The sequence below is a fragment of the Gossypium arboreum genome, chromosome 7 (assembly GCF_025698485.1).
Source record: "Gossypium arboreum isolate Shixiya-1 chromosome 7, ASM2569848v2, whole genome shotgun sequence".
NCBI classification, from domain to species: domain Eukaryota; kingdom Viridiplantae; phylum Streptophyta; class Magnoliopsida; order Malvales; family Malvaceae; genus Gossypium; species Gossypium arboreum.
This window is the reverse complement of record NC_069076.1, coordinates 839,153-865,984: the sequence shown is the minus strand read 5'-3', so window position 1 is coordinate 865,984 and position 26,832 is coordinate 839,153. Positions and strand designations below refer to the sequence as shown.

The window sequence follows — 26,832 nt, the reverse complement described above, 5'->3', positions numbered from 1 at the left end:
TAATGTTTAATATTATTGTGTTATAAAATAATAAATATGTATTTAAATAATGTTCAAATTAGTTAATATTATGATATCTTAGTAAGAATATAAAAATAATTTATTATAATTTGTTGTTAATATTTGAATATATGAAATATAAATTTTAAATATTTTAAGTAATTAATATTAATTATTCATAAAATTTAATTGAATATATAAACTATATTTTAAATAATAAAATATGATCAATAAAAATTTAAATATATAATATTATATATATAAAATAAATTTTAATAAGAAAATAATTACATACACCATATAAATATTATACAAAATACATTATAAGGATTAAAATTGTCATTTATTCTTTTCATTAGATCATATTTACTTATCGAAATTTAAATTCATAATTTTGAAATTTAAGACAATGCGTGTTCAATAAAATCTCAATATTGAGTGTCCCATTCCAATAATACTAAAACTTTCCTCACGAGTAATGATCTGAAACCCAAATTTTTCATTGGATTATAACAATTACCAATAAGACCTTGACTTGATATATTTAAATTCTAAGTCCAGATTTATTATAAATCTCAGTTCACGTGTACACTATAATAATTTGTTTGAGTTGTAATTATTCATATGCATTGATTGTAATTTCCAAAAAATGAGTATTTAGAATATATTGGGGATTGACCCGTATAAACAACGAAATAGAAAAGTAGAGAAGATCGAACAAAATTTTTTTTTTCGTGGAAAACCCATAGTTAAGAGGATAAAAAATTACGGGCAAATGGAGGCTTCGAATTTTCTCTAAACAAGCAAACAGACAAGAGTACAAGATGGAGAAATAACCTTAAAAGAGCAAAACCTAAAACTCGAATAAAAGCTCTCTAAAAAACTCTTCCCAAAACTCTTCATCAAATCTCACATAAGAGCTGTTCTATAAACTCTTTAAAATAGGGTTACAAAGACCCTTTAAATCGGCTAATATTAAAGTCCTAATATGACTAAAATATTCCTAGAGTAATCGGAGTTTAACTGGGAAAAAGAAGTTCGATTGAACTATCAAAACACGGCTGCATAAGTTGCGAAAATGTTGTGACGTTCATGCTCTCCTCGTCACGGCACGACATCGATGCCACGTTCATCTTGGGGTTTCATCGTGTCGTCTCGACGCTCTTCGTCGTGACGTCGGGCCTGTTTTGGCCTTCTTCGGTTGCTCATTGATTGTCTTTCTAAGTGCCTACAAAGAGTTTGATAAATGCGAGGTACACCCCACAGAATATGTTGAAGTAACTTAAGAGTGTCATACTTATTTGTTTAAATTAAGATTAATACACTATTTGGGACTTGAACTGTACAATTGTTTTCATATTTAGAATTGCTTTTTTTTTTTTTGAGTTTTTGATATTTAAATATATTTTTTTAAGTTCAAGCTTGGTATTAGAAAATTTTTGAAACCAACTCTACTCATGGATAATTCTTAGGTATCGATAACTTTAAAATTATCATTGACTAATTATTGTTGAGGGGAGGATGGTCTCACTCCGAGAAACATTTTTTTGGAGTGTTATTTGGAGAGTCAATAAACCTCTTAACGGTAGGTATTATCTTTATGTTATTTATCTCCTATACTCCAAAAAAAATTCAAAAAAATTCACGAAATTTAATGAGCATCTCAATTAATAATATTACACTACGCCTAAAGAGGTTTGAACCACCAACCGAGGCGTATAAGCTTTTACATTTGCTGGTACTACTTAATGGCTTATATGCCTACCGTTAAAAGGTTTGCCGATTCCCGAGACGACACAACAAGAAAATGTGTCTCAAACTCCCGTCGAGAATTATATAATAATAATTGTGAAAAATATAGGCCAATATTTTTCTCTACGATTATTGATCAATATTCAGAAGAGATTATACATATTGTGAATTTGAGAGGCTTAAACGCATCCAGACAAAGACATTGGAGATAGTAGGTTTCAGCCTTGTCTTGGGAAAGAAATATCTATAGACAAGTGAAATATTCACACAACTTATCATTTTTTTTTCCTTGGCATCATCAACCAAAGGCATAGGCAACTTTGATGGTTCCCCTTATTCCACATTTGCTTCTTTTGGAATTTGGAATTTTCTTGCTAATTGGACCCCTCCACCCTCCCATATCTTCTTTCCACTTTTACTAGTTTTATTATTATATGCCCAATCAAACCCAGAAAATGGATTGGTTAAAAAATCTAAAAAATATTATTTGTAAGTTATTTTCTGGGAAATAAATACATCTTAAGTTAATTATTTGAAAATTATGCTAACGGTTGTGTTAATAATTATATTTTAAATTTAGTTAAAATTCGATATAAGTCCTTATCCTTTTGAATATTAGAAATTTAGTCCTTGTATTTTATTTTATGGAATTTAGTCTCTATATTTTCAAATTTTAAAATTTAGGTCCAATTATTAATACAAGTAATTTTTTTATTAAATTTGTTGCTATGACATTTTTGAAATAAAAAATATTTACTTGGTAATCATGTAATTAAAAAAATGACTTTGTAATTAACTTGAATTTAATAGAAAAATTAACAATATTAATAGTTGGACCTAAATTTTGAAATCTAAAAGTAAAGAGACTAAATTTTGGTACATTTCAACCTTTAAATTTCTTATACATAGTAATATTTTTACTCATTAATGAATGAAATTATTGTTTGATGTATAGTGTTATTTAAGTGTGTTATACATCGGTGATCACCAACCCAAATCCTAGGTACTCATGACCCAAATAAGTCCTATTAGACAATTGAGTGCGAGGTGGGTTTGCGGACATATCTCTCAAGGCAAGCTTGCAGATCCAGCTCGCAAGAGCCAACAGAAGGCCATGGTCCCAGTTCGCATACACCCAAGGAGCTCACAGAAAGGACCACATGCTCCGCAGACAATCTAGACACGTGTCCAGTAGGCTCAGGGCCTGCTTGGAATGTCAATTCCAGGAACAGAAAGGACTGCTTACTCCACGAGCCATTCAGGCACGTGTCCAGCAGACCTAAAGCCCACTCAAAATGTCAATACCAGGAACAGTGGAGTTGAGACAAAATAATAGAGGTCATATTATGAGCTGTAATAACATGTATAAATACCCAAATACTCTCAGTAATAACACAAGATATAAGGATTACTCAATTTGAAATAAAATTTTAAAAGTTTGGAGTGATGAAAGTAAAAATTTTGTTTAAAAACAGATGTAGATTGAATATTTGATAATTGAGAAGGACTAAAATTGAAATTATTTTACTTTATAAAGGGCGCAAGGTCTCTACCTGCCTTCTGTTTAATATTATTACAAAAGAAAATTCAAAAGCAATTAAAAGACAAAATTTGTATATACTTTAATAAAATAATAATTTTGTTAAAGTGAAGTGATATGAAATAATTAATTAATTGGAACTCTTGTGAACTAATTACACAAAAAGTTATGGGAAAAGGTTTAATGATGATAAATAGATCATGCAATCTTTACTTTTCACTGGTGGGGCTTTGTCCACTTTGATATAGATTTTTAAAAAGAAAAAATCAAAATTCATTTTACGGGACGTATTTTTTGTCACGTCAACTAAAAACGCGTTATACATAATACACTTTTATTAAAAATTAAAAATTAATATTTTTTGTTAAATAATTAAATGTCAGTGTTTTTATTTTTGAGTCTCGAGTTTAATTTCTCTCTTACTCACATTTTTATTTTTTTTTCATTTGTAATTCACTTATAACTTACTATCTTTTTCTATTTAATTTTTTTTCATTTCCAATTTCTCACATATAGTGTTTTATAAGCATTTTATTTTTAAAATAATTTTTATATTTATTAATTAAGTGGTTGATTAGATTTGATGCCATTAGTTAAATAACATTAATTCAGTCATTTATTTAACTAAAAAATAATATCCATACTAATCGAGCTAATACTCAATCAATATTTATTATATTAATTTTAAATCTATTAAATAAGTCATGTTTATCTTATCTATAAAACCCAAGATGAAAACATCAAAGGGACAAATAATCCAAAAGTCATAATTAGTAGGTAAAGAGAAAAAAAAAAAGTAGGTAACAACAAGGGCAAATTTAAGAAGGTGGTTTTTACTTTTCAGAATGGTAAAATTTTCTTTTAAATCCCTTAAAAACAATAAAATTATAAACCAATACAAACTTGGCTGCCGGTAAGAACCACATTGTGGCTAAAAAGATCATATTTATAGGTTCTAAGTTAAGATAAAATAAGTCATATATCATATTCTATATTTAAGGTTACACATTGTTTATACCCACAAAGCTTTTTCTCATGCAAACGTACATGAAAAGAAAAAAGCAATAAAGAGGAACACATGTACACCTTCCTTTTACTTTAAAGCCATTTTGCTAATATTTTTGTTAGAAATTTTAATACTAAATTATCATACGTAGTTCTTTTCGCACTTAGTCGGCATTTATAATTATAAAAATATTTTTTATTTAGTAAGCTCTAAGCAATAATTTGATAATTATTATGATAAATCAATACCTATTAATGAGAAGAAAATATCTTAGATCCAAGTTGATTTGATAGTGAGTGTTAGAGATTAGAGAAGAAAGCTGTTTGAATTTTAATTCGCAGATATATGAGGTACATAGTTGTTTGATGAAAAAATTGAACTATAAAAGAAAAGGGGAATGAGAGCTTTCGATTGGTGCTGGTAGTGCGAATAGAAAAGGTAATATTTATCAATAAATATTAAGTGTTTAACCAAATTGTTTAACCAAAACGTAAATTTAAGTGTTTGATTGAGTTAGTGTTATTTATCAAGAATGTCCTAATTTAATTGAAATTTTTTAAAAAATTATTCTTTTTACAAAATAAAAAATATTACCATAAAGGTATTTATGTCTTTTATATTATGTATAAAATCTAAAAAATAAACATATAATGGGATTTGGATCTAAGACAACATTAATATCTCAACTTTATAATATTAATCAAGCGATGTTTTTGTTTTCATCAATTTTTATAAATATATTTGTTATATAAATTTTTTCACTTTCATTGTGAGTGTTCCATTGTCATAGTTTTTATTTTTTACAATCAAGCTTTAAATTACAATTTAAGGAACGAGATGTCAACACCAGAACTCAAACCTTAGACCTCAAATGCCAATACTGAGCTTTAACCTTTTACCTTTTTGGGTTGTCAACTGTCATAATCTAGTTAATTATGACATCTTTAATTGAATTTAATGTCACGAGTTAAATGACACCAACTTGGTTCATGGAATTATAAACGAGGACAAATATAATTAGATTATTAAAAATAAAATAGGGATACTTATATCTTTTAAAATTTTACTTAATTTTAAGGTAAATCTCAAAATTACACATGAATTTTGCTCTAATGCACAATATGGTATATGAACTTTGATTTTATACAACTATATACATGAAACTTTGATTTGATTCAAATTATATAAATTACTAACACCATTGTTGATGTAATATTATTTTACATTTGCATATTTCATATGCAAACATTTATATTTATCAAATATGAAAATAAGTTAATGAATTTATTTTTATAAATGTACACAATAAACCTAAAATCAAAATTTTATGTGTAAAATTAAATCAAAATTAAAGTTTCATATGTATAATTCATCAAACCAAAATACATGTATTACATTCCACATTTTTCGTGTATCACATTGCACTTTTGATTTATAAGCATTTTTATTTTGATTCACCAAACCAAAAATTAAAATTAATTTTTTTATTTTTATTTTGAAAAATCTCTTAAATTTATAAGTATTTTTGTTAAAATTTGTCAACTTGAAATTTTGATGAAGTTGTCCTCATATGACATAATATATGATTAACACAAAATAAATATGATATAGGTTGATAAATTTTGACAGAAACTATGTACCAACAATAATAATAATAATGAGACTAAAATTTTAAATTGAAAAAATATTAAAATTAAATCTCGAGTTTTATACAAGTACAAGAACTAATAATATATTTTAACTGCAATATATATATATATATATATACCAAACTCAAACCTAATTCCAACAAATAACATGGAAGCAAATGTGTTGTGACTAGGAAATGAAATACAAAATTTAAATTGCATATAGGTTTTTTTTAGATTCTTCTTTCTACATGCACAAGAGACAACATGAATTAGCATCTTAGGATGTAGACAAAAAGGTGAGAGATGCTTATGCTCTCTATATTGATATGAAATCAGTAGGAAACTTGTTAACTTGCATACAATAAAAAGCATTTTGATATGCTTACAACTTGGTTAGAAATGAGATTATGCGAGGTAACCAAATACTACTTGCTTGCACATCAGTCAATCATCATGCAGATTAAGAAAGCTTTAAGAAACAAAACATGGCCTGGAAATAGAATATATGTATGACTCAGCTTCAAAGCCATGACCAACAGAATATGACAAGGGAACATATATATACTCCCACTTATTAGGGAGAGGGCAAAATCTTCCACTTAGCTCTTAGCACAACCCTAAAACAAAATATTAATAAATATTAATCATTATCTTTCATGTATTTTAGTTTCCATTTATGGCTGAAGTTATAGCTGCTCGGGAGGCATTCTCATGGCTTTCTTCTTAGCATGTGGAGGGTATCATTTTGAAGACTGAAAATCCACGACTTTGGGCTGCACTTTCCCATGGCATCTCTGCTTTTTTAGAAATCAGGATTGTTGATTTAAGACGGTAAGCATCTTACTTCTTTGTTTAATTTCTTATCCTTTCGTCGGATCTTACCAATGCTAATAAAATTGTTCATCTTTTGGCAAGGGTGGCTTTAATTCAAGTGGATTAGTCTGAATTTGTTTTTTTTTTCTCCTTTTATTGCGAAAATTTTAATGTCGAATTGCAGTCATGATATAAGCAAAAATGAGGGAAGATAGGATCGGGTGTATTGGATAAGCCTATTGACTTAGGTTTAGGTTCTCTCTATTTTCTCCTTTTTATCCCAATTTTAAATTATTGAAATGATTTTTCTTTCAAAAAAAGATTTTATCAATTAAAATTCCATTTCTCAATTATTTTCAAGTAAAAATTTTAAAATTTTGAAGATTTCAAGTCATGGTTCAAATTTTTTTATAAGTTTTAAAGTTCTTTATTATTTCTATTAATGCTACTTACTGTTGTTGTTTGCTGAATAAGAAAATAGTTAATGGAAATGCTTGATTGTAGTGGCCATTATAACTTGACACTATAAAAATTAAGCAAACAACATCAGCAATAACACCAAAGTTTGTCTATGCAGTTCGGTTTTCCAACGTCTTAACCACAAATAAATAAGTGGTTTGCATTCAATCACTCTCCAAGTATAGAGTTTTCACTTTTGTACCTAGAGACTAGAACACTTTTCTCCAAATCCTCTCTTAAGAACTTGAGCAGTAAACATTCAATGTTTACAAATCAGTTTGCACTTACTCACAAAAGAGTTCCCCAATGAACAGGTTCAAATGCTCTTTATATACTCTCATAGACAACCTAAACAAGTCTCTTAGCATCTATCAAATTCGGGTTAGAAACATAGAATCTAAGTGAATATAAAGTAACTCCTTACAAATGATAATTATAACATAAACATTCAAAGCATAATCAATCAAAGATATGATCTCCAAAAATCAACAATACAATCTTGATCAAATTTCCACATTCCCAAGGTTGGATTGATTTACTCAAATCCAATCCAATCTTCAATAATCACAAAGTGGCTCTCATAGATCGATCATAGTATCTTCAAAATATCAGCATACTCTTTAGTCCTTCATACAGTAAAGAAATCAGTCCCAAATGGTCTAAAGTGGCGGGTTAAAATCGACAAAAAAATCGAACATCCACCAAATTAGAGAGGACGACGATAAAACCATTCTTAAAATCACTTGCAAAGTAAGACTAAAAAATGTACTATAAGAGTAGATAAAAACTTCTAAAAGTAAAGATTTAAGACAACACAGGTCCAAATCGACTCATAAAATCATTTATTATTTTAAAATACACTCAAAATAGATTCAGATTAAGAAGTCGACGAACAGCTACTTACTTTTCAAGATTGAAACTGTTAATGGTTAGTGGAGTTTTGAAGACAATAAATATGATGTATAAACTTTTTAATTTGTAATTAAATAAAAATTTACTTAAATAAAAAAAGTAAAAAGATTTTATTCACGACAAACTCTCACCATATGGCTAATTAAGAAACGAACAAAAGTTTATTTTAAAAGGATTATTGGATTTTTAAGATTTAAAAAAAAACGATATTGTTAACAGCTTTATAAAAAACAAATTGTTAAAATATCTTTTAAAATTCTTAAGTGGTTAAATAACTTAAATTGACATAATGAATTTATTTTTTATATTTTAGTCCAACAAGGTCTAATTAAGCTATTAGTAGTTGGTTTTTTATGAAAGTTCCTATACTTTAATTTAAACAAACTTAATCTTTATATTTTTCGAAGTATTCAATTTTAGTCCTTATACTTTTCAAAATTTTAAATATTAGTTCGACCCAAATAGTAATGGTTAAATTTAATTACTAGTTTTGTACGACGATATTATTATAGATTTAGCCCATATGCTCCAATTTAATCATTTTAAATCCTTATACTTTTTGAGTTTTCAAATTTCAGTTTTGAAGTAAATGATGACATTAATCCATAACTTGATGTTTAGTGAATAATATATAGAAATAACAAGTTGATATTGACATTACACATATGATAATATGTTTGTTGTATTATATTTTGGAAATAGAAAATTTAATTTAATGAATTTAACAATTATCTTTGCTGATGATTGAAATTTGAAAAGTAAAAAACTAAAAATGGTCAAATAAAAGTATAGAGACTAAATTCAAAATTTTAGTAAAGTATAGGGACTAATTGTAGAATATAACCACAAAAGAAAAAGAATTTAATAAAGAAAAAGGAACTCTTTTCATGCATTGCAATGGTTTATTGCTATGCTCCATTCCCATTGTCTACTCCGTTGGCATAACGCCAATAAAAGGTTATATTCTCTTTCTCTCTCTCATTTATACCTTTTGGGGTTGTTGCAGTCTCATAGCCAAGAAGAAGAAGAAAAGTTTCATCTTTTATGTTGGGATTCTAAAGGGTTGGAGATACCCAAAATTTAAAGGGGAAAGAGAGATGGGTTCATGTGCATCAGTACATAAAAGCTCCCAAGAGTCAGCCATGAAAGTTGGACTTTCTTTAGGGTCTAAAACAGACAATATCATCATCCCACCTTCACCTGTTAAAGAGAAATCTGATGCTGTCAATGGTGATTTTACTCACAATTCTCATTCTTTCTCTACTTTTAAAGATTTAGATAACTGGGTTTTTCTTTTTTGGTTTTTATTTCAAACCATTTTTGAAGTTAGTTTTCTTGGTTATGAGGCAAAGGGAACCTTTTTAGTCTTTTTTTGTCCCTTCAATTGAGTTCCCTTCATTTGTGTCTATTGATGATGCTTTGCTTTGATGATATGATTGATTTTTATTAATGTTTTGCCATGAACTTATACCTAATGAAATTGGTTTTTGACTCTGTTGATTATGATATAAATATGATTTTTATTTATCAAATTTCTGGGTTTTTTTTCCCTCATTTTTTTAGATTTTTGGCTTAATCAAGTATCGCTATTTTTGGTGCAAGCTCTTATATCACTCTTAGCTTAAATTTTAGGAAACCCTTCTCTTTCATAGATGATTTAGACCCTTTCTTAGCTTAAATTTTAGCAGTAGCTTTAATTTGTTCATTAATTAATCACTCAGGATTAAACTTCTGTAATTGACAAATTGTCTGGTTTTTGGAAATATGCATGTTGATGAGGGCCCATTTTCTCTTTATTTTTCCACATTTTGAGCAATACATCATGTGGTAGATTTAGCAGCCCTTGGTGTAAGGAAAGCTAGTCAATGGATGGACCACTCTTTAAGGCTATTCTTCTGGATATTTTACTGTTAATAAATTGACATTAAGATGGATATAAAAAAAAAAAAAAAAAACTCACAAGATAAACATATTTTGGGTTATGTTGTTGTGGTCCTTTCAATATGTAGAAAATCTATATTCAGTCCAATACAGTTGGCTATGTATCAAAGGACTACTTGTATTTGATTGTTATGTTTGTACAATATTAAAGAGATTACATCCTTTCAACCGCAAATCATTTTTCCGTGATTGTCTGGTTGTTTCATATATCATATACGGTCGCTGTCGAGCTTTAGAATTGAACCATTTTTATGTGGTATGTTTTTAAACATCAAATTGAGGACTTGACTGCTTTCCCCTGCTTTAGTGTTGTATCTTTTCTTTTTCGAGATTGAAATCCAATATGTTGAATCTATGATTGTATATAGTGATGCTCTAAATCATGTTGATGTAGTAGTTCATCTTATTCCTAGATGTGTTGTATGATTAGTATGTTTTCGTTTTGCAGGTAGTAAAGATGAAACTTTTTTTGATTCCAGAGCATATTTGGATTCGGATTGTGATGACGATTTCTTAAGTGTCAGTGGTGGTAAGGATATTAGTACCATTTGAGTTATTTCGTCTAGCAAGCTTATATAATTTCCATATCTGTTCATTTCTTTTATCCTATTTCTTAATGGACTTAAGTTTTATGCCTATATAGTTCTTCTTTTGGTAATAGAAGTGTCATGGGCTGAGACTCAAGCTCTGAACTGCGGACTATGGACGTTTATAAAGAATAATGATTTTAGATTAGGTTGTTAAGTTAGAGTTAATTGGATGTTTTACAAGTTAATTTCGACATATCTGTTTAGTCCTGCTGTAATAAGACTATGGTACCTACCTCAATTGCCATTTTTCTGTTTTTCATTTTCAGCTGTCATTTTCTGTGGTTATGTTTATTGTTGTCGATCCAAATGTTGTACATCTGTGTGCAGATTTCACTCCATCTCGAGGTAATACCCCCGTTCACCATAATAGCATCTCTATTGGGGTACCTAAAATTCACAAGGCCATTGATGAAGGATCTGCTGGCTCATGTTCGGAAGCGTCCCCAGGAAAGAAAAAGAAGCTAGTCGAACTATTCCGTGACAGTGTTAAAGAAGACCAAGATGTTAATGAGCTAAATACCTCGATCAACCAGGACACTGCCAACGGAAAGCTTGAATGCAAACCAACAATCCAAGACATACTACCTCCAAAATCTGCCAACGGTACCCCTTATGTCACTCAAGCTAATTCTCAGTGCAGTAGTGAAAGGACGGCAAATGGAGATAACCTTATGTTCAAGGAGAAGTCTGTTAGGTCTGCACAACGTTGCCTTCCTAGCTTGGTTTTATGCAGTAGTTCTAGTGAGAGGAGGAAGAAGATGAGCCCTGCAACAGATGTAAAATATAAGCCTTAATTTCCATCAATTTACCAGTAAGTAGGTTGAAGAAGCCCGGAACTTGAGTCCCGGAGATCTTGCTCACAAAGATAATCGGATCTAATGAAGTCCTGGGAGGAGATCATACAGTTATATACAGGATTTTCGGATTCTAGTCAATGTAAAAAGCATTACAGTATATTACACTATATCTATGTTAGTCAAATGCTGTTTAAATCTTAATTGTTCTTTACATTTTCAGCTGAAATAATAAGAATAATCGTAAGAGCTGATTTGTTAATAATTTGTGTATTCGTATTACGGTCGTTTTAAGCCGAAAAACAAGGAGAATAGCAAGCTATGCCTCCATAAAGCTGATGAGAAGTTGAAATAGGTGTATAACCAAGCTGAGATATTCCTCATGACCTTATTTTCATCAGCTATGGCGGTGCCAGACATGATGCTTTCTCTGATCTAGTTTGGGGTGTTCAGGCTATTGCTTGATAGTCTCAAGTCCATTCTATAGACCAGCTCGCGAAAACCTGCACCCATGCTGCAAGGTATTGCCCATTTTGAACTGAATGTTTTACGGTTCTGTTCCATAAAATTCACCTCGGCTTAAATCTCTACAAATAAATTCCTAATGTCAAACTGTATCCACTACTTTATCCTATATCACCCGAACTCAGAACTAATTGTCAGATATGAATGTGTCTAACACGATTATATATTTCGAAACTTTTAAAATTTTGACAAGTTTTAAGACAAATTAGAAGCAAAGCTGAGAGGGATTTATTTGCTTTAAAGAAAAAGTTGTTTGTTATCAACCAAATTAATGAATGTTATCCAAATATACCAACCTAAAGTGGTAATGATAAGAAACCTTTTGCTTAAAAATAAATATCTGCCATTCTTAATATGAAATAATCTATGTTTAGAATAATTTTGCTTCCAGGAAAAGATCCCATTGTTGAAAATGATCACCATCATAGCTTTGTTTAAACTCCAAGTCTCTATGACTTTTAACCAACTTGATTTTGCTTTGCAGGCAATCCAGGAAAAATAAATAAAGTTTACACTTATTTGCCTTTTATAACTACAGGCATCCCTAATCAGCATTGTTGTTGGAACTGGAAGGGATCGGTCAATCGAACAAGGAATTAGCCAATACATGATCTGAATAAAGGATTGCTTTGAATCGAGATAGAAAATCAATTGAGCTATTAAACTGGGTTTTATATTTTATTTAATTGAAATAATACTGGTGGTTGAATCGATAATCAATAGCCTAATCTATTGAACCATTAGTAACTAGCATTCTATAATTATGTATGCTTCCAAGGGTAATACGGTATATTTACATATCTTATGAAACTGTGTTATTTCAACTCTTCATTTTTCTTGAAGTACTCACATCCAGTTTCATCATTTATTATATAATTTTAAGAATATGATTCTCGAAAAACCCTTTAAATATATGAAAAAAAAATACATACTAGTATATGATACAAATAGTTAATATGGATAGAGTGTGATAGAGACAACCAACAACATTTAAAGGTTTCTTTTTCTTTATATAAGTATATATATAGCAATCATTGGAAGATGTAAACAAGGCAAAGAGGGTAAGTGCTTAAGAAAATGAGATTAATGGAGGGTGTGTGTAAAATTTTCTTTGTATTAATTATTGTGCTGCCATTGATAGCAAAACAAGTCTCTGCAACTCAACATGTAGTTGGAGGTAGCCAAGGTTGGGAAGAATCAGTGGACCTTAATTCATGGGCTTCGGCTCAAACATTCAAAGTCGGAGACCAACTTGGTACGTCAATTTCTTTCTCTGTTTTAACATCATCCGTATTTACCGTTATATGTGACGATCCGAGAATGAGCAAAGCATAACTGTATGTTTGTGCAACAGTTTTCAAGTACTCATCAGGGTTACACAGTGTAGTTGAGCTTGGAAGCGAGACAGCTTACAAAAACTGCGACCTGGGAACATCATTGGATTCTAAAAATACAGGCAACGATGTGGTGAAACTCAACAAAGTGGGCACTCGTTATTTCGCTTGTGGAACATTAGGCCATTGCGATCAGGGCATGAAGATGAAGATCACTACGGTCGCCGGCAATGCTCCTTCCACACCGGCTTCCGATTCTGATACTTCGGCGGCGGCTTTTTTTCCACGATCTTTTCCTACATTTCTTCTCTTTTCTCCATTGTTAATCCTTTATTTTCTGCTTTAAAACTATATTGCAAGCTTTGGCCATATTTTATTTTATTATTTTGTTTTGGGGATTTGGCAGTGTATGTTATAGCTATTGTTGAATAAATAATATATACTATTATTTTGTTTTTTTAATGTTTATTTTAATGAAATTATTACTGTAAAAATTAAATTAAATTGAAATATAATTTTAAGTCTTTATATTTTTCATATGTTCAAATTTAGTCTTTTTATTTTTATTTTTAGTCTATTTACTTTTAAGATTTACATCATTAAAATTTTCTTTTAAATTAAGGTTTATTGTGTCATTTTTTGTTTTATGCAGGCCCGTTTTTTATATTTTTAGGTTTTAGGCTAAACAATAAATTAGTATTCTTTTAAAAAAATTATAAAATATAATTTAATAAAATAAAACATATATCAGTAATAAAATAAAAAAATTGGGGTTTTTTTTTCTATGAAGTATTGATCAGAATTTTCACATTCAAAGCTGGAAATGTTTTTAGATCATTTCTGGGACTTGAGCGGTCACAATCTCAAACTACCTTTAGAGTTTGGGCCAGGTTTTATGACTATCAAATGAATTTTAAATTTTAAAATGTTATACCGGTGAATTTAATAAAAGAATTATAATAATGTTGAACTTTGAAATATAAAAGTAAAAAATTAAATTCTTGAAAATAAAAGTAGAGTGACTAAATTAAAGGTAAAACTTAAATTTTGTTAATATCAATACTAGAGTTTTGTCTCCAATTACTTGAGATAATTTAGAATTTAAAAGGTACGGATTGAATTTTAATTTAGTTGGTATTATCGTGATTATAATAATAAAAAGAACGAGGGTTTAGGTGTAATTTAAATACATATTTTCTTCTTATTTATAAGTTTAGAGTTTTAGGCTTTGAAGTAGGCATCGTATAAAAAATATTAATTATTTTAGAATTAGGACTAAATTGATAAAATATATAAACATTGGAGTATTAAATTTATTATTATGCCAATAAAAAACTACATAAAATAACTAAAATATAAAAAAAATAAGGTTGACTTTGTTGACCAAAACAAAGCAAGCTAATGGTAAATAATGAAGGAAAGAAAAGATAAAACATATAAGTTAAAAAATTTTAAAAACTTATTGATTTGTCAGTTTAAACAATTTAACCAATTTAATTAAATAATTTATTGTATTTAATATTAAAAGATAAGAAAAATAATAACCGTTCTGAAAAGTAAAAATTTCAATAAAAAACAACTCATTTAGTAGAATCTTTGTTTCAAAAGTCTTTTTGGAGCCAAAAATACTTTTTTTTAAGTGCTGCAGAACCCTAAAACTCAATATTTGCACTCCATCGTAATCTGCTTTACCCATATGGCATAGAAAGGTAATCAACCATGATTTTGCAATGTTAATTTACCATATCTGGCCTATACTATCACATAAAAGGCTAATCTACAAATGGTGTACAAGTGTGGGCTCATGTGAGGTAAAATGTAATACTTTGCACAATTTCCAGAATAATTCCTTGCATTGTCTCGGCACGATGCTGCCGTTCTCCTGCAACACTAATCTAAGCACTCTCTCCTCCTTTCCTCGATTAAAATTTTCATTTCTTGGTTTACATGACCTGAATTGGTACCATGAATTATGTTCAAAGATACCCGTGTTTTTGGTCCGAAGAGAAGCATACCTTAAAGCATATGGTTGCAGCTGCAGAAAAGTGACAGTATGCTAGTTTCTGCCTGGAAAACTTCAGTTTGTCCAATCGTTTTTCTCGACCCCACCTGTTTCACACAAGGGAATGTTACTCCTACGAGTCAGGAACTCCATAAGAATTCTTGTCACTGCATCATGGTTTCTATCTTTGTAAACAAATTTACCTCTCCAGTTGTTTGAGTTCTTCACGATACATAGATTGACAGGCATTGTAGTCTTCCACTGCTAGTCTGAGGAAATCTTTGTTGCCAATACTCGAAGAACTAGCATGCAAAGAATGCAAATCAGGTATACAGTATTATTTATTTAAAGGCATCCGTATATCATCAACAGCATAGTTCACTATGTTTCTCCTGTATACGAACCTCTGCAAACTTGGTAATGGGGAAACTCAAGGGCATCATTCACCTGAAAATTATAGAAGGCAACCATTCTCCAGTACGTACATGAATCAAATACGGGAAAGAAAGAAAGAACTTGACAATTTCCTTCGAAACTAACTGATTATCAATTAAAAAAAAAAAATCTTCTGCATAATATTTTGTTTATGTTTATATGCAAATTTAGTAGCGTTGGATAATTCCCCTTTTCAAGAAATGACTTGTCCATGAGATATGTTTCTCCAGAGATTTTTCATTTTGATGTACGATAAATTGTGAAGCCCTAAATAGCTCAACGACAGCATCCAAATCCTTCAAATATCCTCCAAGCGAATTGAAGAAATGCCCTTCAGCAAATCCACCTAAAGGTTCTACACCACAAGATAGTGCAGAAAAAAGGCTCTAACAATAAGGATCCTATCCCTTACCATGTGAACACCAAAAATCATCAACATACCTGAGGAAACATTATAACCATTTACATGTAGTATTCGGAAAGCCAGTGCACGTGAGTGGATCCAAGAATATCTCTTCCTACCCCTGCAGCCAGCATCTGTTTAAGGCGTGATCGATGAAGTTAAAGAGAAGTTTTCTTAATACATTTGTTTTTTTATTGATTGAACATAAGGTCCTGTCAACCTATTACAATAAAACAGCCTTCCAAATACATTTTATGTCTATATTCCTGGACTTAGGATGAATGTTGGATAAAAGTACTTGTCTGACATGGCTATATTCATTTTTCTTTCAAATGTCTAAAAATGATAAAGGTAAGAGTCCGGGTAACATAGACTATATAAGTTAACTTTGTTTGTAAAAGAAGATTACCGATATGTTTTATCCAATACACTTGTAATTTCTTCCCTGAAATGCTGAATAATTCCCAAACTTTCAATTGTCTCCGGGGATAAATATGAAAAGGATGAAGTGTGGGAACTGAAGTGAACATGATCATTAGTAATGTAGAAATAGATAATGTTACAAAATACATTGGAAATTGTGAAGTAGCATTTACATACTAACCTGCATTCTCAAACTTGTCTATGAGTGCAGTGAGATAATGAAAACCTGCATTTGGAAGGTGAGAAAGAGCGGCTGCTGTTGCAGATGGTGAATTGAACAATGACCTATTCTTCCGCTGATACTTCATGACCATTTCCCAGTCTTGGCGTTTGCTTATTCCTTCTGAAATGTATGCTAAGTAGGCTTCCCTTCCTTTAGAATTTCTCTATGGCAATTAAATCAAGACATTCTAGGCATTCAACATTTACTAATGAAGCAATAGTTAGACAAAGACAAAGGCTGGTCAAAATGATGAGCCCAACAATCTGGTTTGTCTAATGCTATGCTTATTATAAGCTTAATTGTTGGCATCACATTTACACTAAAAATAACAGGAAAAAAACTTTACAAAAACATGGAAAAAAAAAAGAGACCAAAAAGTATACCTTCTGAGCTCTAAATCTCTTTTATGAAATAAAGCATCTATATCTGTTGATCTCAATTTTTTCCCATTTATGAGTTTTGGAGGTTTTTGTCTTGAACTAGGCATTGTATAAAAAGTTTTTGTTAATTTTTAAAATTATGATGAAATTGATAAAATATATAAATATTGGAGGACTAAATTTATTATTATACTAATAAAAAACTACATAAAAATAACTAAAATGTCAAATGATGATATTGTTAAGGACTAAACTAAAATTTTTTGGCGTTAGCTTACTTGACCATCTCAGGAACATGCTAATACAAAATAACGAATGAAAGAAAAGAGGAAAACAAATAGGCTAAAACTTTTTAAAGAGCTTCTTTTTCTTTACTTACGGTTGGCCGAAGATATTAGACCATTGGATTAGATTAAATATATCATTAAGAATTCGTAAAAAAAATAAAAAAAAAAACAAAAAAAACTATTCAACTGCTGATACTAGTTTTCGGGTCGACTGGTCAATGTCCTTCACTAGATTAGTACTCCTATTGATTCATGATCCAACTTGTCAATCTAAATTAATTCAAACTACTGTTTACCCCAATTGACCAAATTTTGTGGTGCAAACAACCTTGTTATTTACCCAAGTATAATACTTTTCTTTATTATTTTATTTGGTTAAAATATACTATAAGTCCTTATACTCTTCACAAATATAAAGTTTAGTCCTTAAACTTTTATTTTTAAGAATTTAAGCTTATTTAACGGTAGTAATAATTGAACTTAAATTTTGAAGTTTGAAAATAGAGGAACTAAATTCATATAAATAAAAGTTTAAGGACTAAAATCTAAATTTATGAAGAATACAGGGCTTATAACATATTTTAACCAAATAAAATAATGAAGGAAAGAATTATATACTCCGCTAAATAATGAAGAAAAGGAGGAGAACATGCTTAAAAAGTTTTAGCTTATATATTGCGAGCGAGAGAATGGAATAAGCTGAGAGCGCAGCCACTTTACTGTATTTCTGTTCTAAGTTTCAACTGTTGAGTTGAAATCTTAAATTTCTTTTTAATAAACAAATTATTTTTAAAGATGTCGGAGGGGTCGATCTCTATAGAGTACGCTATGGAGAAGGCATCGGGACCTCACTTCTCCGGCTTCCGTACTCCGACCGCCACCTCTGTCTCCTCCACCACCTTTTCCGACGCCAATGTTCCTCGTCAGCCCTTCGTCATTGGTATTCCTCACTTCACTTCACTTTAAAAAAAGAGTGTTTTTTTGGAGAAACTGAGTAAATCTGCTATAATTTTGCTTCATATCTTAAAATTAAATGAAAAATTTCTATTGATATTCATAAAAATATGCAAAATTTGACATTTCTTGTGTAAATAAGCAGGGGTTTCAGGAGGTACGGCTTCTGGTAAAACGACAGTCTGTGACATGATTATCCAACAGCTTCACGATCACCGCGTTGTTCTTGTAAATCAGGTTTAAACTCAAGTTTTTTTTTCCCCAAGTTACCTGAAATTTATTGAACTATTGGCTCACATTTGTTTCTTTTCTATAAATGTAGGATTCCTTTTACCGTGGTTTAAACTCAGAAGAGTTAAAACGAGTTCACGAGTATAATTTTGATCATCCTGGTACATTAATTTGATGTTGTTTGCTGATTTTGTTGTCTTTTTGTTATTTTGAATGGCATTGTTTTTGATTGTGCATGTCTTTTTCTTTTTTGTATAGATGCTTTTGATACTGAACAGCTTTTGGAGTGTATTAAGAAGCTTAAAATTGGGCACTCGGTTCAAGTCCCAGTTTATGATTTTAAGCTTCATCGTCGGTCTTCTGATAGTTTTCGACAGGTAATTAGTTCGGTTTTTGTTTAACTTTCTTTAATAATTCTGGAAGGAGCTCGGTTGGTTCAGTTAAGAACTAATAACCATTGTTTTGGGCACGTGGATTATATTTTTTCTTTTTCCTTTTACAAAATATCTATATGAATTCATTGATGGTAATCCAATAGTTGTCATTTGGCAAGGTTTTTATAATTTGTCTGTATTCAATACATTGTTAGGTGAATGCTTCTGATGTCATAATTTTGGAAGGAATTCTTGTTTTCCATGACCAGCGTGTGAGGAACCTAATGAATATGAAGATTTTTGTCGATGCAGGTTTGTCTTCTTTTATCTAGTTGCTTACCATCATGGCATCTTTGATGATTGATTTAGACATTGGTACTTTTGCACACCTTTTCTTTACTTAAAATGTATTATCATGCACAGCTGTCAAGGTTAAACAACCCGTAGCCATTACCAACCACCAAAAACAAAATTCATGGCTGAGTTTCAATAGCATGAAATGTAAGATTGATAGAAACTAAATTATGATTAAATGCATATCTAGAAAAAGGTACTGATCTGGAAAGCCATTTATAACAGGCTCAAAGTCAACCTGTGTAATGACTACTCACTACAGACTGCTTTAAGTTTTAAATAGCCTATGGTCAGCCAGCCAGCAGAAGAGGAATTATTAACAATGGTTGTTTTCTGAAAACCAGCTGAATCAATTTTACAAATTTTACTTTTGGGTTCTTCGATCCCCAGGGATTGTCACCACAAATTACTCTTAAGAACATTATGGCCGGCTGCACTTAGTTGAATGAGTTTGCATGCGTTTGTGTGTCGGTTGAGCTTGTATTTTCAATGATGCATATGTTTTTGTTTTCCTTTTACCCCCCTCTAAGCTGGTATTCTTCATTCTTGCTTTCTTGGGTTGTAATGGTCACTATTTTATTTGGCAATGTATTGTAGATGCTGATGTGAGGCTTGCTCGTAGAATAAGACGAGATACAGTTGAGAGGGGTAGGGATGTAAATTCTGTTCTTGAACAAGTAAGCCTATCTATAGCATAATTTGCTTTGTAAGTTAATACTTTGAAAAGTATTCCTGAACGAGAATAGATCCGTGGGGTTAGATTCATACTTGCCAAGACATGCAACATAGTTTAATTTTACTTGTCTTGTAATTGGTGTCATGCTATAACCAGACAACCTTACATTTAGTTCTTTCAAACTTCAATAATTATGTCGCAACATTGTGTTGTTTCTGCAGTATGCAAAGTTTGTCAAGCCTGCATTTGATGATTTTGTGTTGCCATCGAAGAAGTATGCTGATGTCATTATCCCTCGAGGAGGCGAAAATCATGTTGCCATTGATTTGATTGTGCAACATATCCGCACTAAGCTCGGTCAGCATGATCTCTGCAAAATATATCCCAATGTATATGTAATTCAGTCAACATTTCAGGTATGTATCAGGGAGTCGTGGTTTATCTCTATCTTATTTCTTTTATAAGATGTTTCATCATGTAGGGTAACTCATATCTGTCATTAACTACCATTGCTCATTACTAGCAAGCATGGAACTCTTCATCTGTGTTTTATTCATGTCCAGCTCTTTCATATTACCCTTAAATATTTATGTCAATTGTGAGTTCGCCTTGATGATGGAAAGTTGCCACATTATTTTGTAGCTAGGTATTGAAGATTGGCATAACTGGGTGGTTTTTATTTTCTTAGACAAACTAAAAGATTAAAATAAGAAATTTCTGTGTAGAACATATTAAATGCATATCCCTCAAGTATAGTTTCTTTCCTCATTAGACATACGATATCACTTGTACTCTTAGATTTATTCCTAGTTTAATACGTAATTTATTTCTAGCTTTTATGTCTATTTTTTTTCTTTGTTATTTCATATGTAATATTTATGGTGCAGATTAGAGGAATGCATACTCTGATTAGAGACCGGGACATTTCTAAACATGATTTTGTCTTCTATTCTGATCGGCTTATTCGTCTGGTACTTTTATATCCCATGTGTAAACTTTTTTTTTTTCCCTGTGTGTTTAATATGAAAATTTTAATTGTTTGTTGAATTTGATTTAGGTGGTAGAGCATGGTCTTGGACATCTGCCGTTCACTGAGAAGCAAGTAGTAACACCGACAGGTATGTTTAATCATATATCAACGTCGGTTTTTCTCATTTATGGAAACTTCTAGTTCTTTCTGAGCATGTACAATTGGGAGATTTCCAACAAGAATGATGGAATTCTGTTCATCTTAAGATGTCTGATCATGGAAACAATTAATACTTTACTTACCTTTGAAACTTGTTGCTATTTCTTTTCAGCAACGGTATATACTGGGGTTGATTTTTGCAAAAAGTTGTGCGGCGTTTCCATTGTCCGAAGGTGAGCTTTCAATCAGGTATTGGGTTGGTCCGTTTGTTATTTTACATTGGTGAAAGCATGTTGAATATTCTTGAAACAGTGGTGAAAGCATGGAAAACGCATTACGTGCATGTTGCAAAGGAATAAAAATTGGAAAAATTTTGATTCATCGTGAGGGAGATGATGGGAAACAGGTTAGTAGTGTTTTTGGGATCTTCAAGCCATTAGGTTTTACATATAATTAACTCTTAGCCATAATCTGCTTTCTTGAATATTCTTAGCTTATATATGAGAAGCTTCCGACGGATATTTCAGAACGCCATGTTCTTCTTCTCGATCCAGTTCTTGCTACAGGTAAGCTTGTTACTCGATCCATTCCTCACATCTGTTGCCACTGTACTATTGCAAGACTAGGCTAAAGAAAATAAAAGCTGTTTTATAAGCTTTTCCACATCTTTTTTCTCCTTTGGTTAATGAATCGGTTTGAGTGGAAAGAATTAGTCGAGAGAAATTATAAATTAGCAAATTCTTCTGGCTGTCAAATTTTGGAATATTGTCATCGGTTTCGATATATTTAAAATATTTCCTAGAACACATTTGATGTCAGTTCAGGTTCCGGTCCTCCGAAATGCATAGATTTATTCTACTTATTCATTTAATTGACTGATTAATGCTTTCCAATGGGAAACCATTTCAATGACTCTTCTTGCAGGGAACTCGGCTAACCAAGCCATCGAACTACTCATACAAAAAGGAGTTCCACAATCTCACATTATATTCCTAAACCTCATCTCCGTGAGTTTATGTTGTTGGCTGCAGATTCATCAGCCACCAGATTGCAACCTTTCCTTTCGTATTTCTTTTACCTCTTTTCCTACATACTGATCCCAATCCTAAAACCGCAGGCACCTGAAGGAATCCATTGTGTTTGCAAACGTTACCCCTCACTGAAAATCGTTACTTCAGAAATTGATGTTGCACTAAATGAGGAATTTCGTGTCATACCAGGCATGGGTGAGTTTGGTGATCGTTACTTCGGCACCGATGACTGATTCACCATGGTAAATTGCAACCAGTTACCAGACAACAGGTTGCTTGAACAAGTAATATTCTAAAACATATACATGTGAGATTAGCTTACCCTTTATATACAAGCAACCGACTAGGATCATCAGACTTCATCAAAAGGCGATTCTGAGATCTTTTATTTTGTTTTCATGTTACCCTAATTGCTCCATTTTTGAGCTTACGGATGGAAGAATACTTGAACAAAGTCGAGTCACTAGGAGTTTGTTTAAAAACTGTAAAACCACATAAGTACATATCATATGCAGCAACTTTAAGACAATTAATTCCTGCTAATTGTTGTTATTTTGAGTGATAAATTTGATGGGGGCATTAGTTTTCAGATCTCCTTCATATTTCTACCATAAAAAAATGGTCTCGACCCGAAATATTTTAAATTAGGCCGAGGTTTTTTTTTTTTTTTTTGTTATAAGCAAGCAATTATATTAAAACGAGAGATGCTTACGAATGCAAGTTTAATATGAAAGAATGCATGATTTTCTTGCATCGGTGTAAAAAGATTATACTACAAAACTGAGAAGAAAAGTGAACAAAAATAAATGGAGATGTGTGGCTCAAATTCCATAAAATCTGCTATTACTAATTTTTTTCTGTTTCATAATAATATCATTTATTAATTATTTATGTTTTTGCTGCACTTTGTGGGTTGCCAAATGAGGAAACACAGTCAAAATGTTGTATGCCCTTAAGTCTTGCCTTGTCAAGATCCCAACTACAGCAGGCACCTGTATATGAACCATATAGCAAATTTGTTACAAAAATGGCGCAATAAGCTGATTTTTATAAGGTTGGTAAACGTAAACTCACCCCTGCTCCTTGATATTTCGGCACGATAAGCATATGCCGGAGTCCGACTTGCCTGAATAAAACCATGGCTTTAGCCACTGACATGCTTTCTACTACTGTGTAAGGTGTCGTGTTGGTGAGGGGATGCAAATCAATATACATTTCCATTTCGTCATGTGCCACGGCGACCTGTTCGATTTTTAGTTCCCTTTCGGATAATTCGACCCAGTTGAATTTCTTCTGAACTTCCCAATCATCGGTTCGTCGTTTCTCGGCTAGGAACCATTTTTTCTTCAAGGCTTGAACCAAGTGAGCTCTAAGGATCAGTCCATGCAATTCTGTTGCACCAGTGATCACAGTGCCTGGCACCGGCACATCTTGATCAACAATGGGGAATGCGTTATGCGTAGTGTTTTTCAGTACATCAACGATCCGAGAGACTTTCTCGACCCCGGAAAGAGTGACCGCAGGTGACTTGGCATTTGCGAGTTCACCAACGGTGAGATTTCTCATCCACGGTTCAGGATTTGCATCCAAGAAAGGAAGACCTTTAAGTTCAAGTATAATCTCGTAGATGCTAGGATTGAAACTGTCACCGACGGTTTTCGCAATGAGAAGGACTATCATTGTTATCGGTAACAAAAGAAGGTTATTCGTAAGCTCAAGGAAGATCACACAAACCGATACGGTCATTCTCATCGAGCCAGCCATCAAAGAGGCTGCACCGAGGACAGCATAAAGCCCTTGATCTAAGTTCGTATATGATCCTAAAAGCATACTAAGAAGTCGACCGTAACCCGAGCCCATTAGGATGATAGGGAGGAAGAGACCCGAAGGAACTGCAATGCCGAAAGTAATGAGTCCCAAGATACAATAAAGTGCGAAAAAGATCAAGATTGAGGTATATTGGAATTCAGAAGGAGTGTTGCTCGAGAAAATGTTTCGAACGGCATCGTCATTCGTTGTTAAGAGAAGGGTAGCTAGATCATTGTAGTAGCCATCCGGACAGTTGAACTGCTTGAAGTTCCCAGACCGATCATTCGTAGGACAAACCTCCGGAAAAGAGGGATCACAAGCTTTGCATTGGGCTAAAAACGGGAGACAATATTGGCAAACCGAAGTAAAGAGAGACACACTGAGGGCTAGAAGTAGTTTATGCAACTTCCCTTTCCTACAACAAACAAAAAGAAAATGTCATTACGAACCGAGAAGCAAGTTCGGATTATCGATTTCGGATTTACGTGCGAACTTACTGGTTAATGAGATTGTAAATCCGAAGGATCTTATGCAAAAGATGATTATACAAGCTTCCTAAAAGTCCACCAATGATTCCAATGATTATCACAGGGATTATATCCATAGCTTGGTAGCTGACTTTAACATCACTAACATCGAATATGATTAACCCTCCGGTCCCGAAGAGGCCGCAGTTCCCTGAGTTGCAGATTTCAATGAATGTTCTAAGCACCACCACTACAACTGCTGTACTAAAGAAAGTTCTCCACAAAAGGGCACTCCTCCACCATGTCGCAACCTCTTCGAGAGCAAATAAAACACCTCCCACTGGAGAACGGAAAGCTGCACAAACACCCGAGGAACAACCGGCGGTGATAATATCTCTACGGTCACGATCGTTGTTGAAGTAACGAAGCCAACGCCACTTAAGACGGTAATTATCAGGCCCTCCTTGTCCCAATAATGAAGCAATGCAACTCCCAATGTGTACCAAAGGCCCTTCTTTCCCAAGATCTAGACCAGCAGAAACTGCTCCAATGCTACCAACAATCTACAAGTTTGGAAAAAAGAAAATCACCATGCAAATCTTTTTATCATTCATTCAGGGACTCTTTAGGATTTATGTTCGGGGTTGTGGATGCATCTCCTAATAATGTTCTGTTGAAAGTTCAAAAATTTAATAATAAGCTAAACAAAATGAAAATTAACAACCCTGTCAATCTTGAAAGTGTGCATCAATTGTATATAATTTTGATTGGTATAATAATAAATTTAGCCATTGATATTTATATTTTTTGTTAATTTGATATTGATTCTAAAAAAATAACAAATTTTGCCTCAACATTTACATATTTATAGACCAAATTTGTTAAATCATGACCAAATTAATAGAATGTGTAAATTATACAATCGAAATTAATTATTATACCAATCAAAATAAAAAAATTAACCTTTAAAATTGATAGAGATTAAATTATTTTAATTTTTTAGAAGAACCAATTTACTCAGATATTAAAATTGAGAACAACAAAGAGTTATTTTTAACTATGATTAAACCTATTACTTTTCAAAGCAAATTCTTGGTGGAGTACAAAAAAATGAAGAGCCCGAAAATCATACCTTGACAAGCAATGTTGTAGCACCAAACATGTCAGGAGTGTCAACTCCATTAAGATAAGCCTTGATTTCAGGGATACCAGGACCAGCTGCAGTTGGGGCAAAACACACACACAAAACTGCAGCAACCAAGGTCAACACAAAATTCACACCAGTGAAAAACACCAACCCTGATAAATACCTGCAAATCATCTATCCGTTTCAGGTTCTCTTCAAATACAATCCAATTGATGTGGGTTAATTACGGTGGAAGTCCTTACCTTTCCTCTTTGATGAAACCAACAATGGCAAGAAACTTGTAACCAGCAATGTTTTCAATAGCAAGATTGATAAGAGTGGCAATTAATCCTGTTAACAATCCAACAAGGAAAGCTAGAGTCCATTTCAAGAATATGTATTGAAGGACTTGAACTTTGGATCTGCTTCTCCAATCATGCTTGAAAAGATCATTCTCGTTTATCCTGCATGCATCAATAACACATGGATAAACTATATCATATGCAAACAAAGATCAAATGGAGATGATTACTTACTCATAATCCAAGCTTTCAATATGGGAGACAGTGGCTCCAACCAAGGCTAATGGATTGCTAGAAAGGGTTCTGTTTCTCTTCAAAAGTGGTTCACTTAGAGAAGAATTACTTTCAGGGTCCCTTTCTTCTACTTCAGCTTCAGCTTTCATGGTGTTGGGAGTTTCTGGTTTTGAGAAATGATTTGAATCATCCTCCATTGTTAACAACTTGGAAAAGCAATGAAATTAATGGAGATTTTGTATTTTTTCTTTTGGTATGGACAATTGGAAATGGATGGAGTAAGGCTTCTTAATCTTCGAGTACACTTGTTGGGATTTTAAAATAATGGAAGAAATGGCTATTACTTCATCATGCACCTCTACATCTGTCTTTCTTTTAACTATTATCTAACAGTATTTTGGGATAAAAAATTTAGATAAATTAGATCAAAGAATAAACTGGTCTTTTCGTGGGATCAAATTATATACTTTGTTTGAATAATCTTGATCATATTTACTCTTTTTGACACAATGCCTAGAATTATATATAGCCCCTCCCAACTCATAAATAGGAGAATAATGTGTTTCAGCGCACTCGAATCTATTTCCTCTTACATTGACAATAATATCCATGACAATCGAGTTAAGTCTTTTAAATCTCAAATCTTATAACAAATCTAGGAAAACCATTAAATTATGAATTCATAATATTTTTAT

General features: G+C 31.8%; 4 protein-coding genes and 1 pseudogene across 5 annotated transcripts; 3 read left to right on the top strand and 2 right to left on the bottom strand.

The window, feature by feature from the left end:
- Positions 1 to 9,006: 9,006 nt before the first annotated feature.
- On the top strand, positions 9,007 to 11,703 carry LOC108471490 (uncharacterized protein At3g27210-like). Of its 2 annotated transcripts, none has more exons than XM_017773105.2 (3): positions 9,007 to 9,343; positions 10,503 to 10,583; positions 10,972 to 11,703. In XM_017773105.2, the coding sequence occupies exons 1-3, from the start codon at positions 9,211 to 9,213 to the stop codon at positions 11,436 to 11,438; spliced, it is 681 nt and encodes a 226-aa protein (XP_017628594.1). In that variant the 5' UTR covers positions 9,007 to 9,210; the 3' UTR covers positions 11,439 to 11,703. The 2 variants fall into 2 exon arrangements, with proteins under 2 accessions (XP_017628594.1, XP_052886257.1); XM_053030297.1 differs by lacking the exon at positions 9,007 to 9,343 and adding an exon at positions 10,394 to 10,421.
- Positions 11,704 to 12,980: 1,277 nt separating this feature from the next.
- LOC108485379 (mavicyanin-like) lies at positions 12,981 to 13,759 on the top strand. The gene is made up of 2 exons (XM_017789209.2): positions 12,981 to 13,218; positions 13,318 to 13,759. Exons 1-2 carry the CDS (start codon positions 13,041 to 13,043, stop codon positions 13,641 to 13,643), a joined length of 504 nt encoding a protein of 167 aa, XP_017644698.1. The 5' UTR covers positions 12,981 to 13,040; the 3' UTR covers positions 13,644 to 13,759.
- A 1,481-nt stretch (positions 13,760 to 15,240) lies between these two features.
- On the bottom strand, positions 15,241 to 17,270 carry LOC108478352 (ent-kaur-16-ene synthase, chloroplastic-like; annotated as a pseudogene).
- Positions 17,271 to 18,059: 789 nt separating this feature from the next.
- Positions 18,060 to 22,765, top strand: LOC108454651 (uridine/cytidine kinase UKL1, chloroplastic-like). The gene is made up of 14 exons (XM_017753184.2): positions 18,060 to 18,390; positions 18,550 to 18,641; positions 18,727 to 18,796; positions 18,894 to 19,012; positions 19,225 to 19,321; positions 19,961 to 20,040; positions 20,261 to 20,455; positions 20,927 to 21,010; positions 21,097 to 21,157; positions 21,341 to 21,401; positions 21,481 to 21,574; positions 21,662 to 21,734; positions 22,093 to 22,175; positions 22,286 to 22,765. Exons 1-14 carry the CDS (start codon positions 18,246 to 18,248, stop codon positions 22,430 to 22,432), a joined length of 1,401 nt encoding a protein of 466 aa, XP_017608673.1. The 5' UTR covers positions 18,060 to 18,245; the 3' UTR covers positions 22,433 to 22,765.
- Positions 22,766 to 22,920: 155 nt separating this feature from the next.
- Positions 22,921 to 26,522, bottom strand: LOC108454641 (chloride channel protein CLC-b-like). Its single transcript, XM_017753173.2, has 6 exons — positions 26,138 to 26,522; positions 25,865 to 26,065; positions 25,608 to 25,785; positions 24,506 to 25,038; positions 23,274 to 24,423; positions 22,921 to 23,191 (listed from the first exon to the last, which is right to left on the bottom strand). The coding sequence occupies exons 1-6, from the start codon at positions 26,332 to 26,334 to the stop codon at positions 23,084 to 23,086; spliced, it is 2,367 nt and encodes a 788-aa protein (XP_017608662.1). The 5' UTR covers positions 26,335 to 26,522; the 3' UTR covers positions 22,921 to 23,083.
- Positions 26,523 to 26,832: the final 310 nt, after the last annotated feature.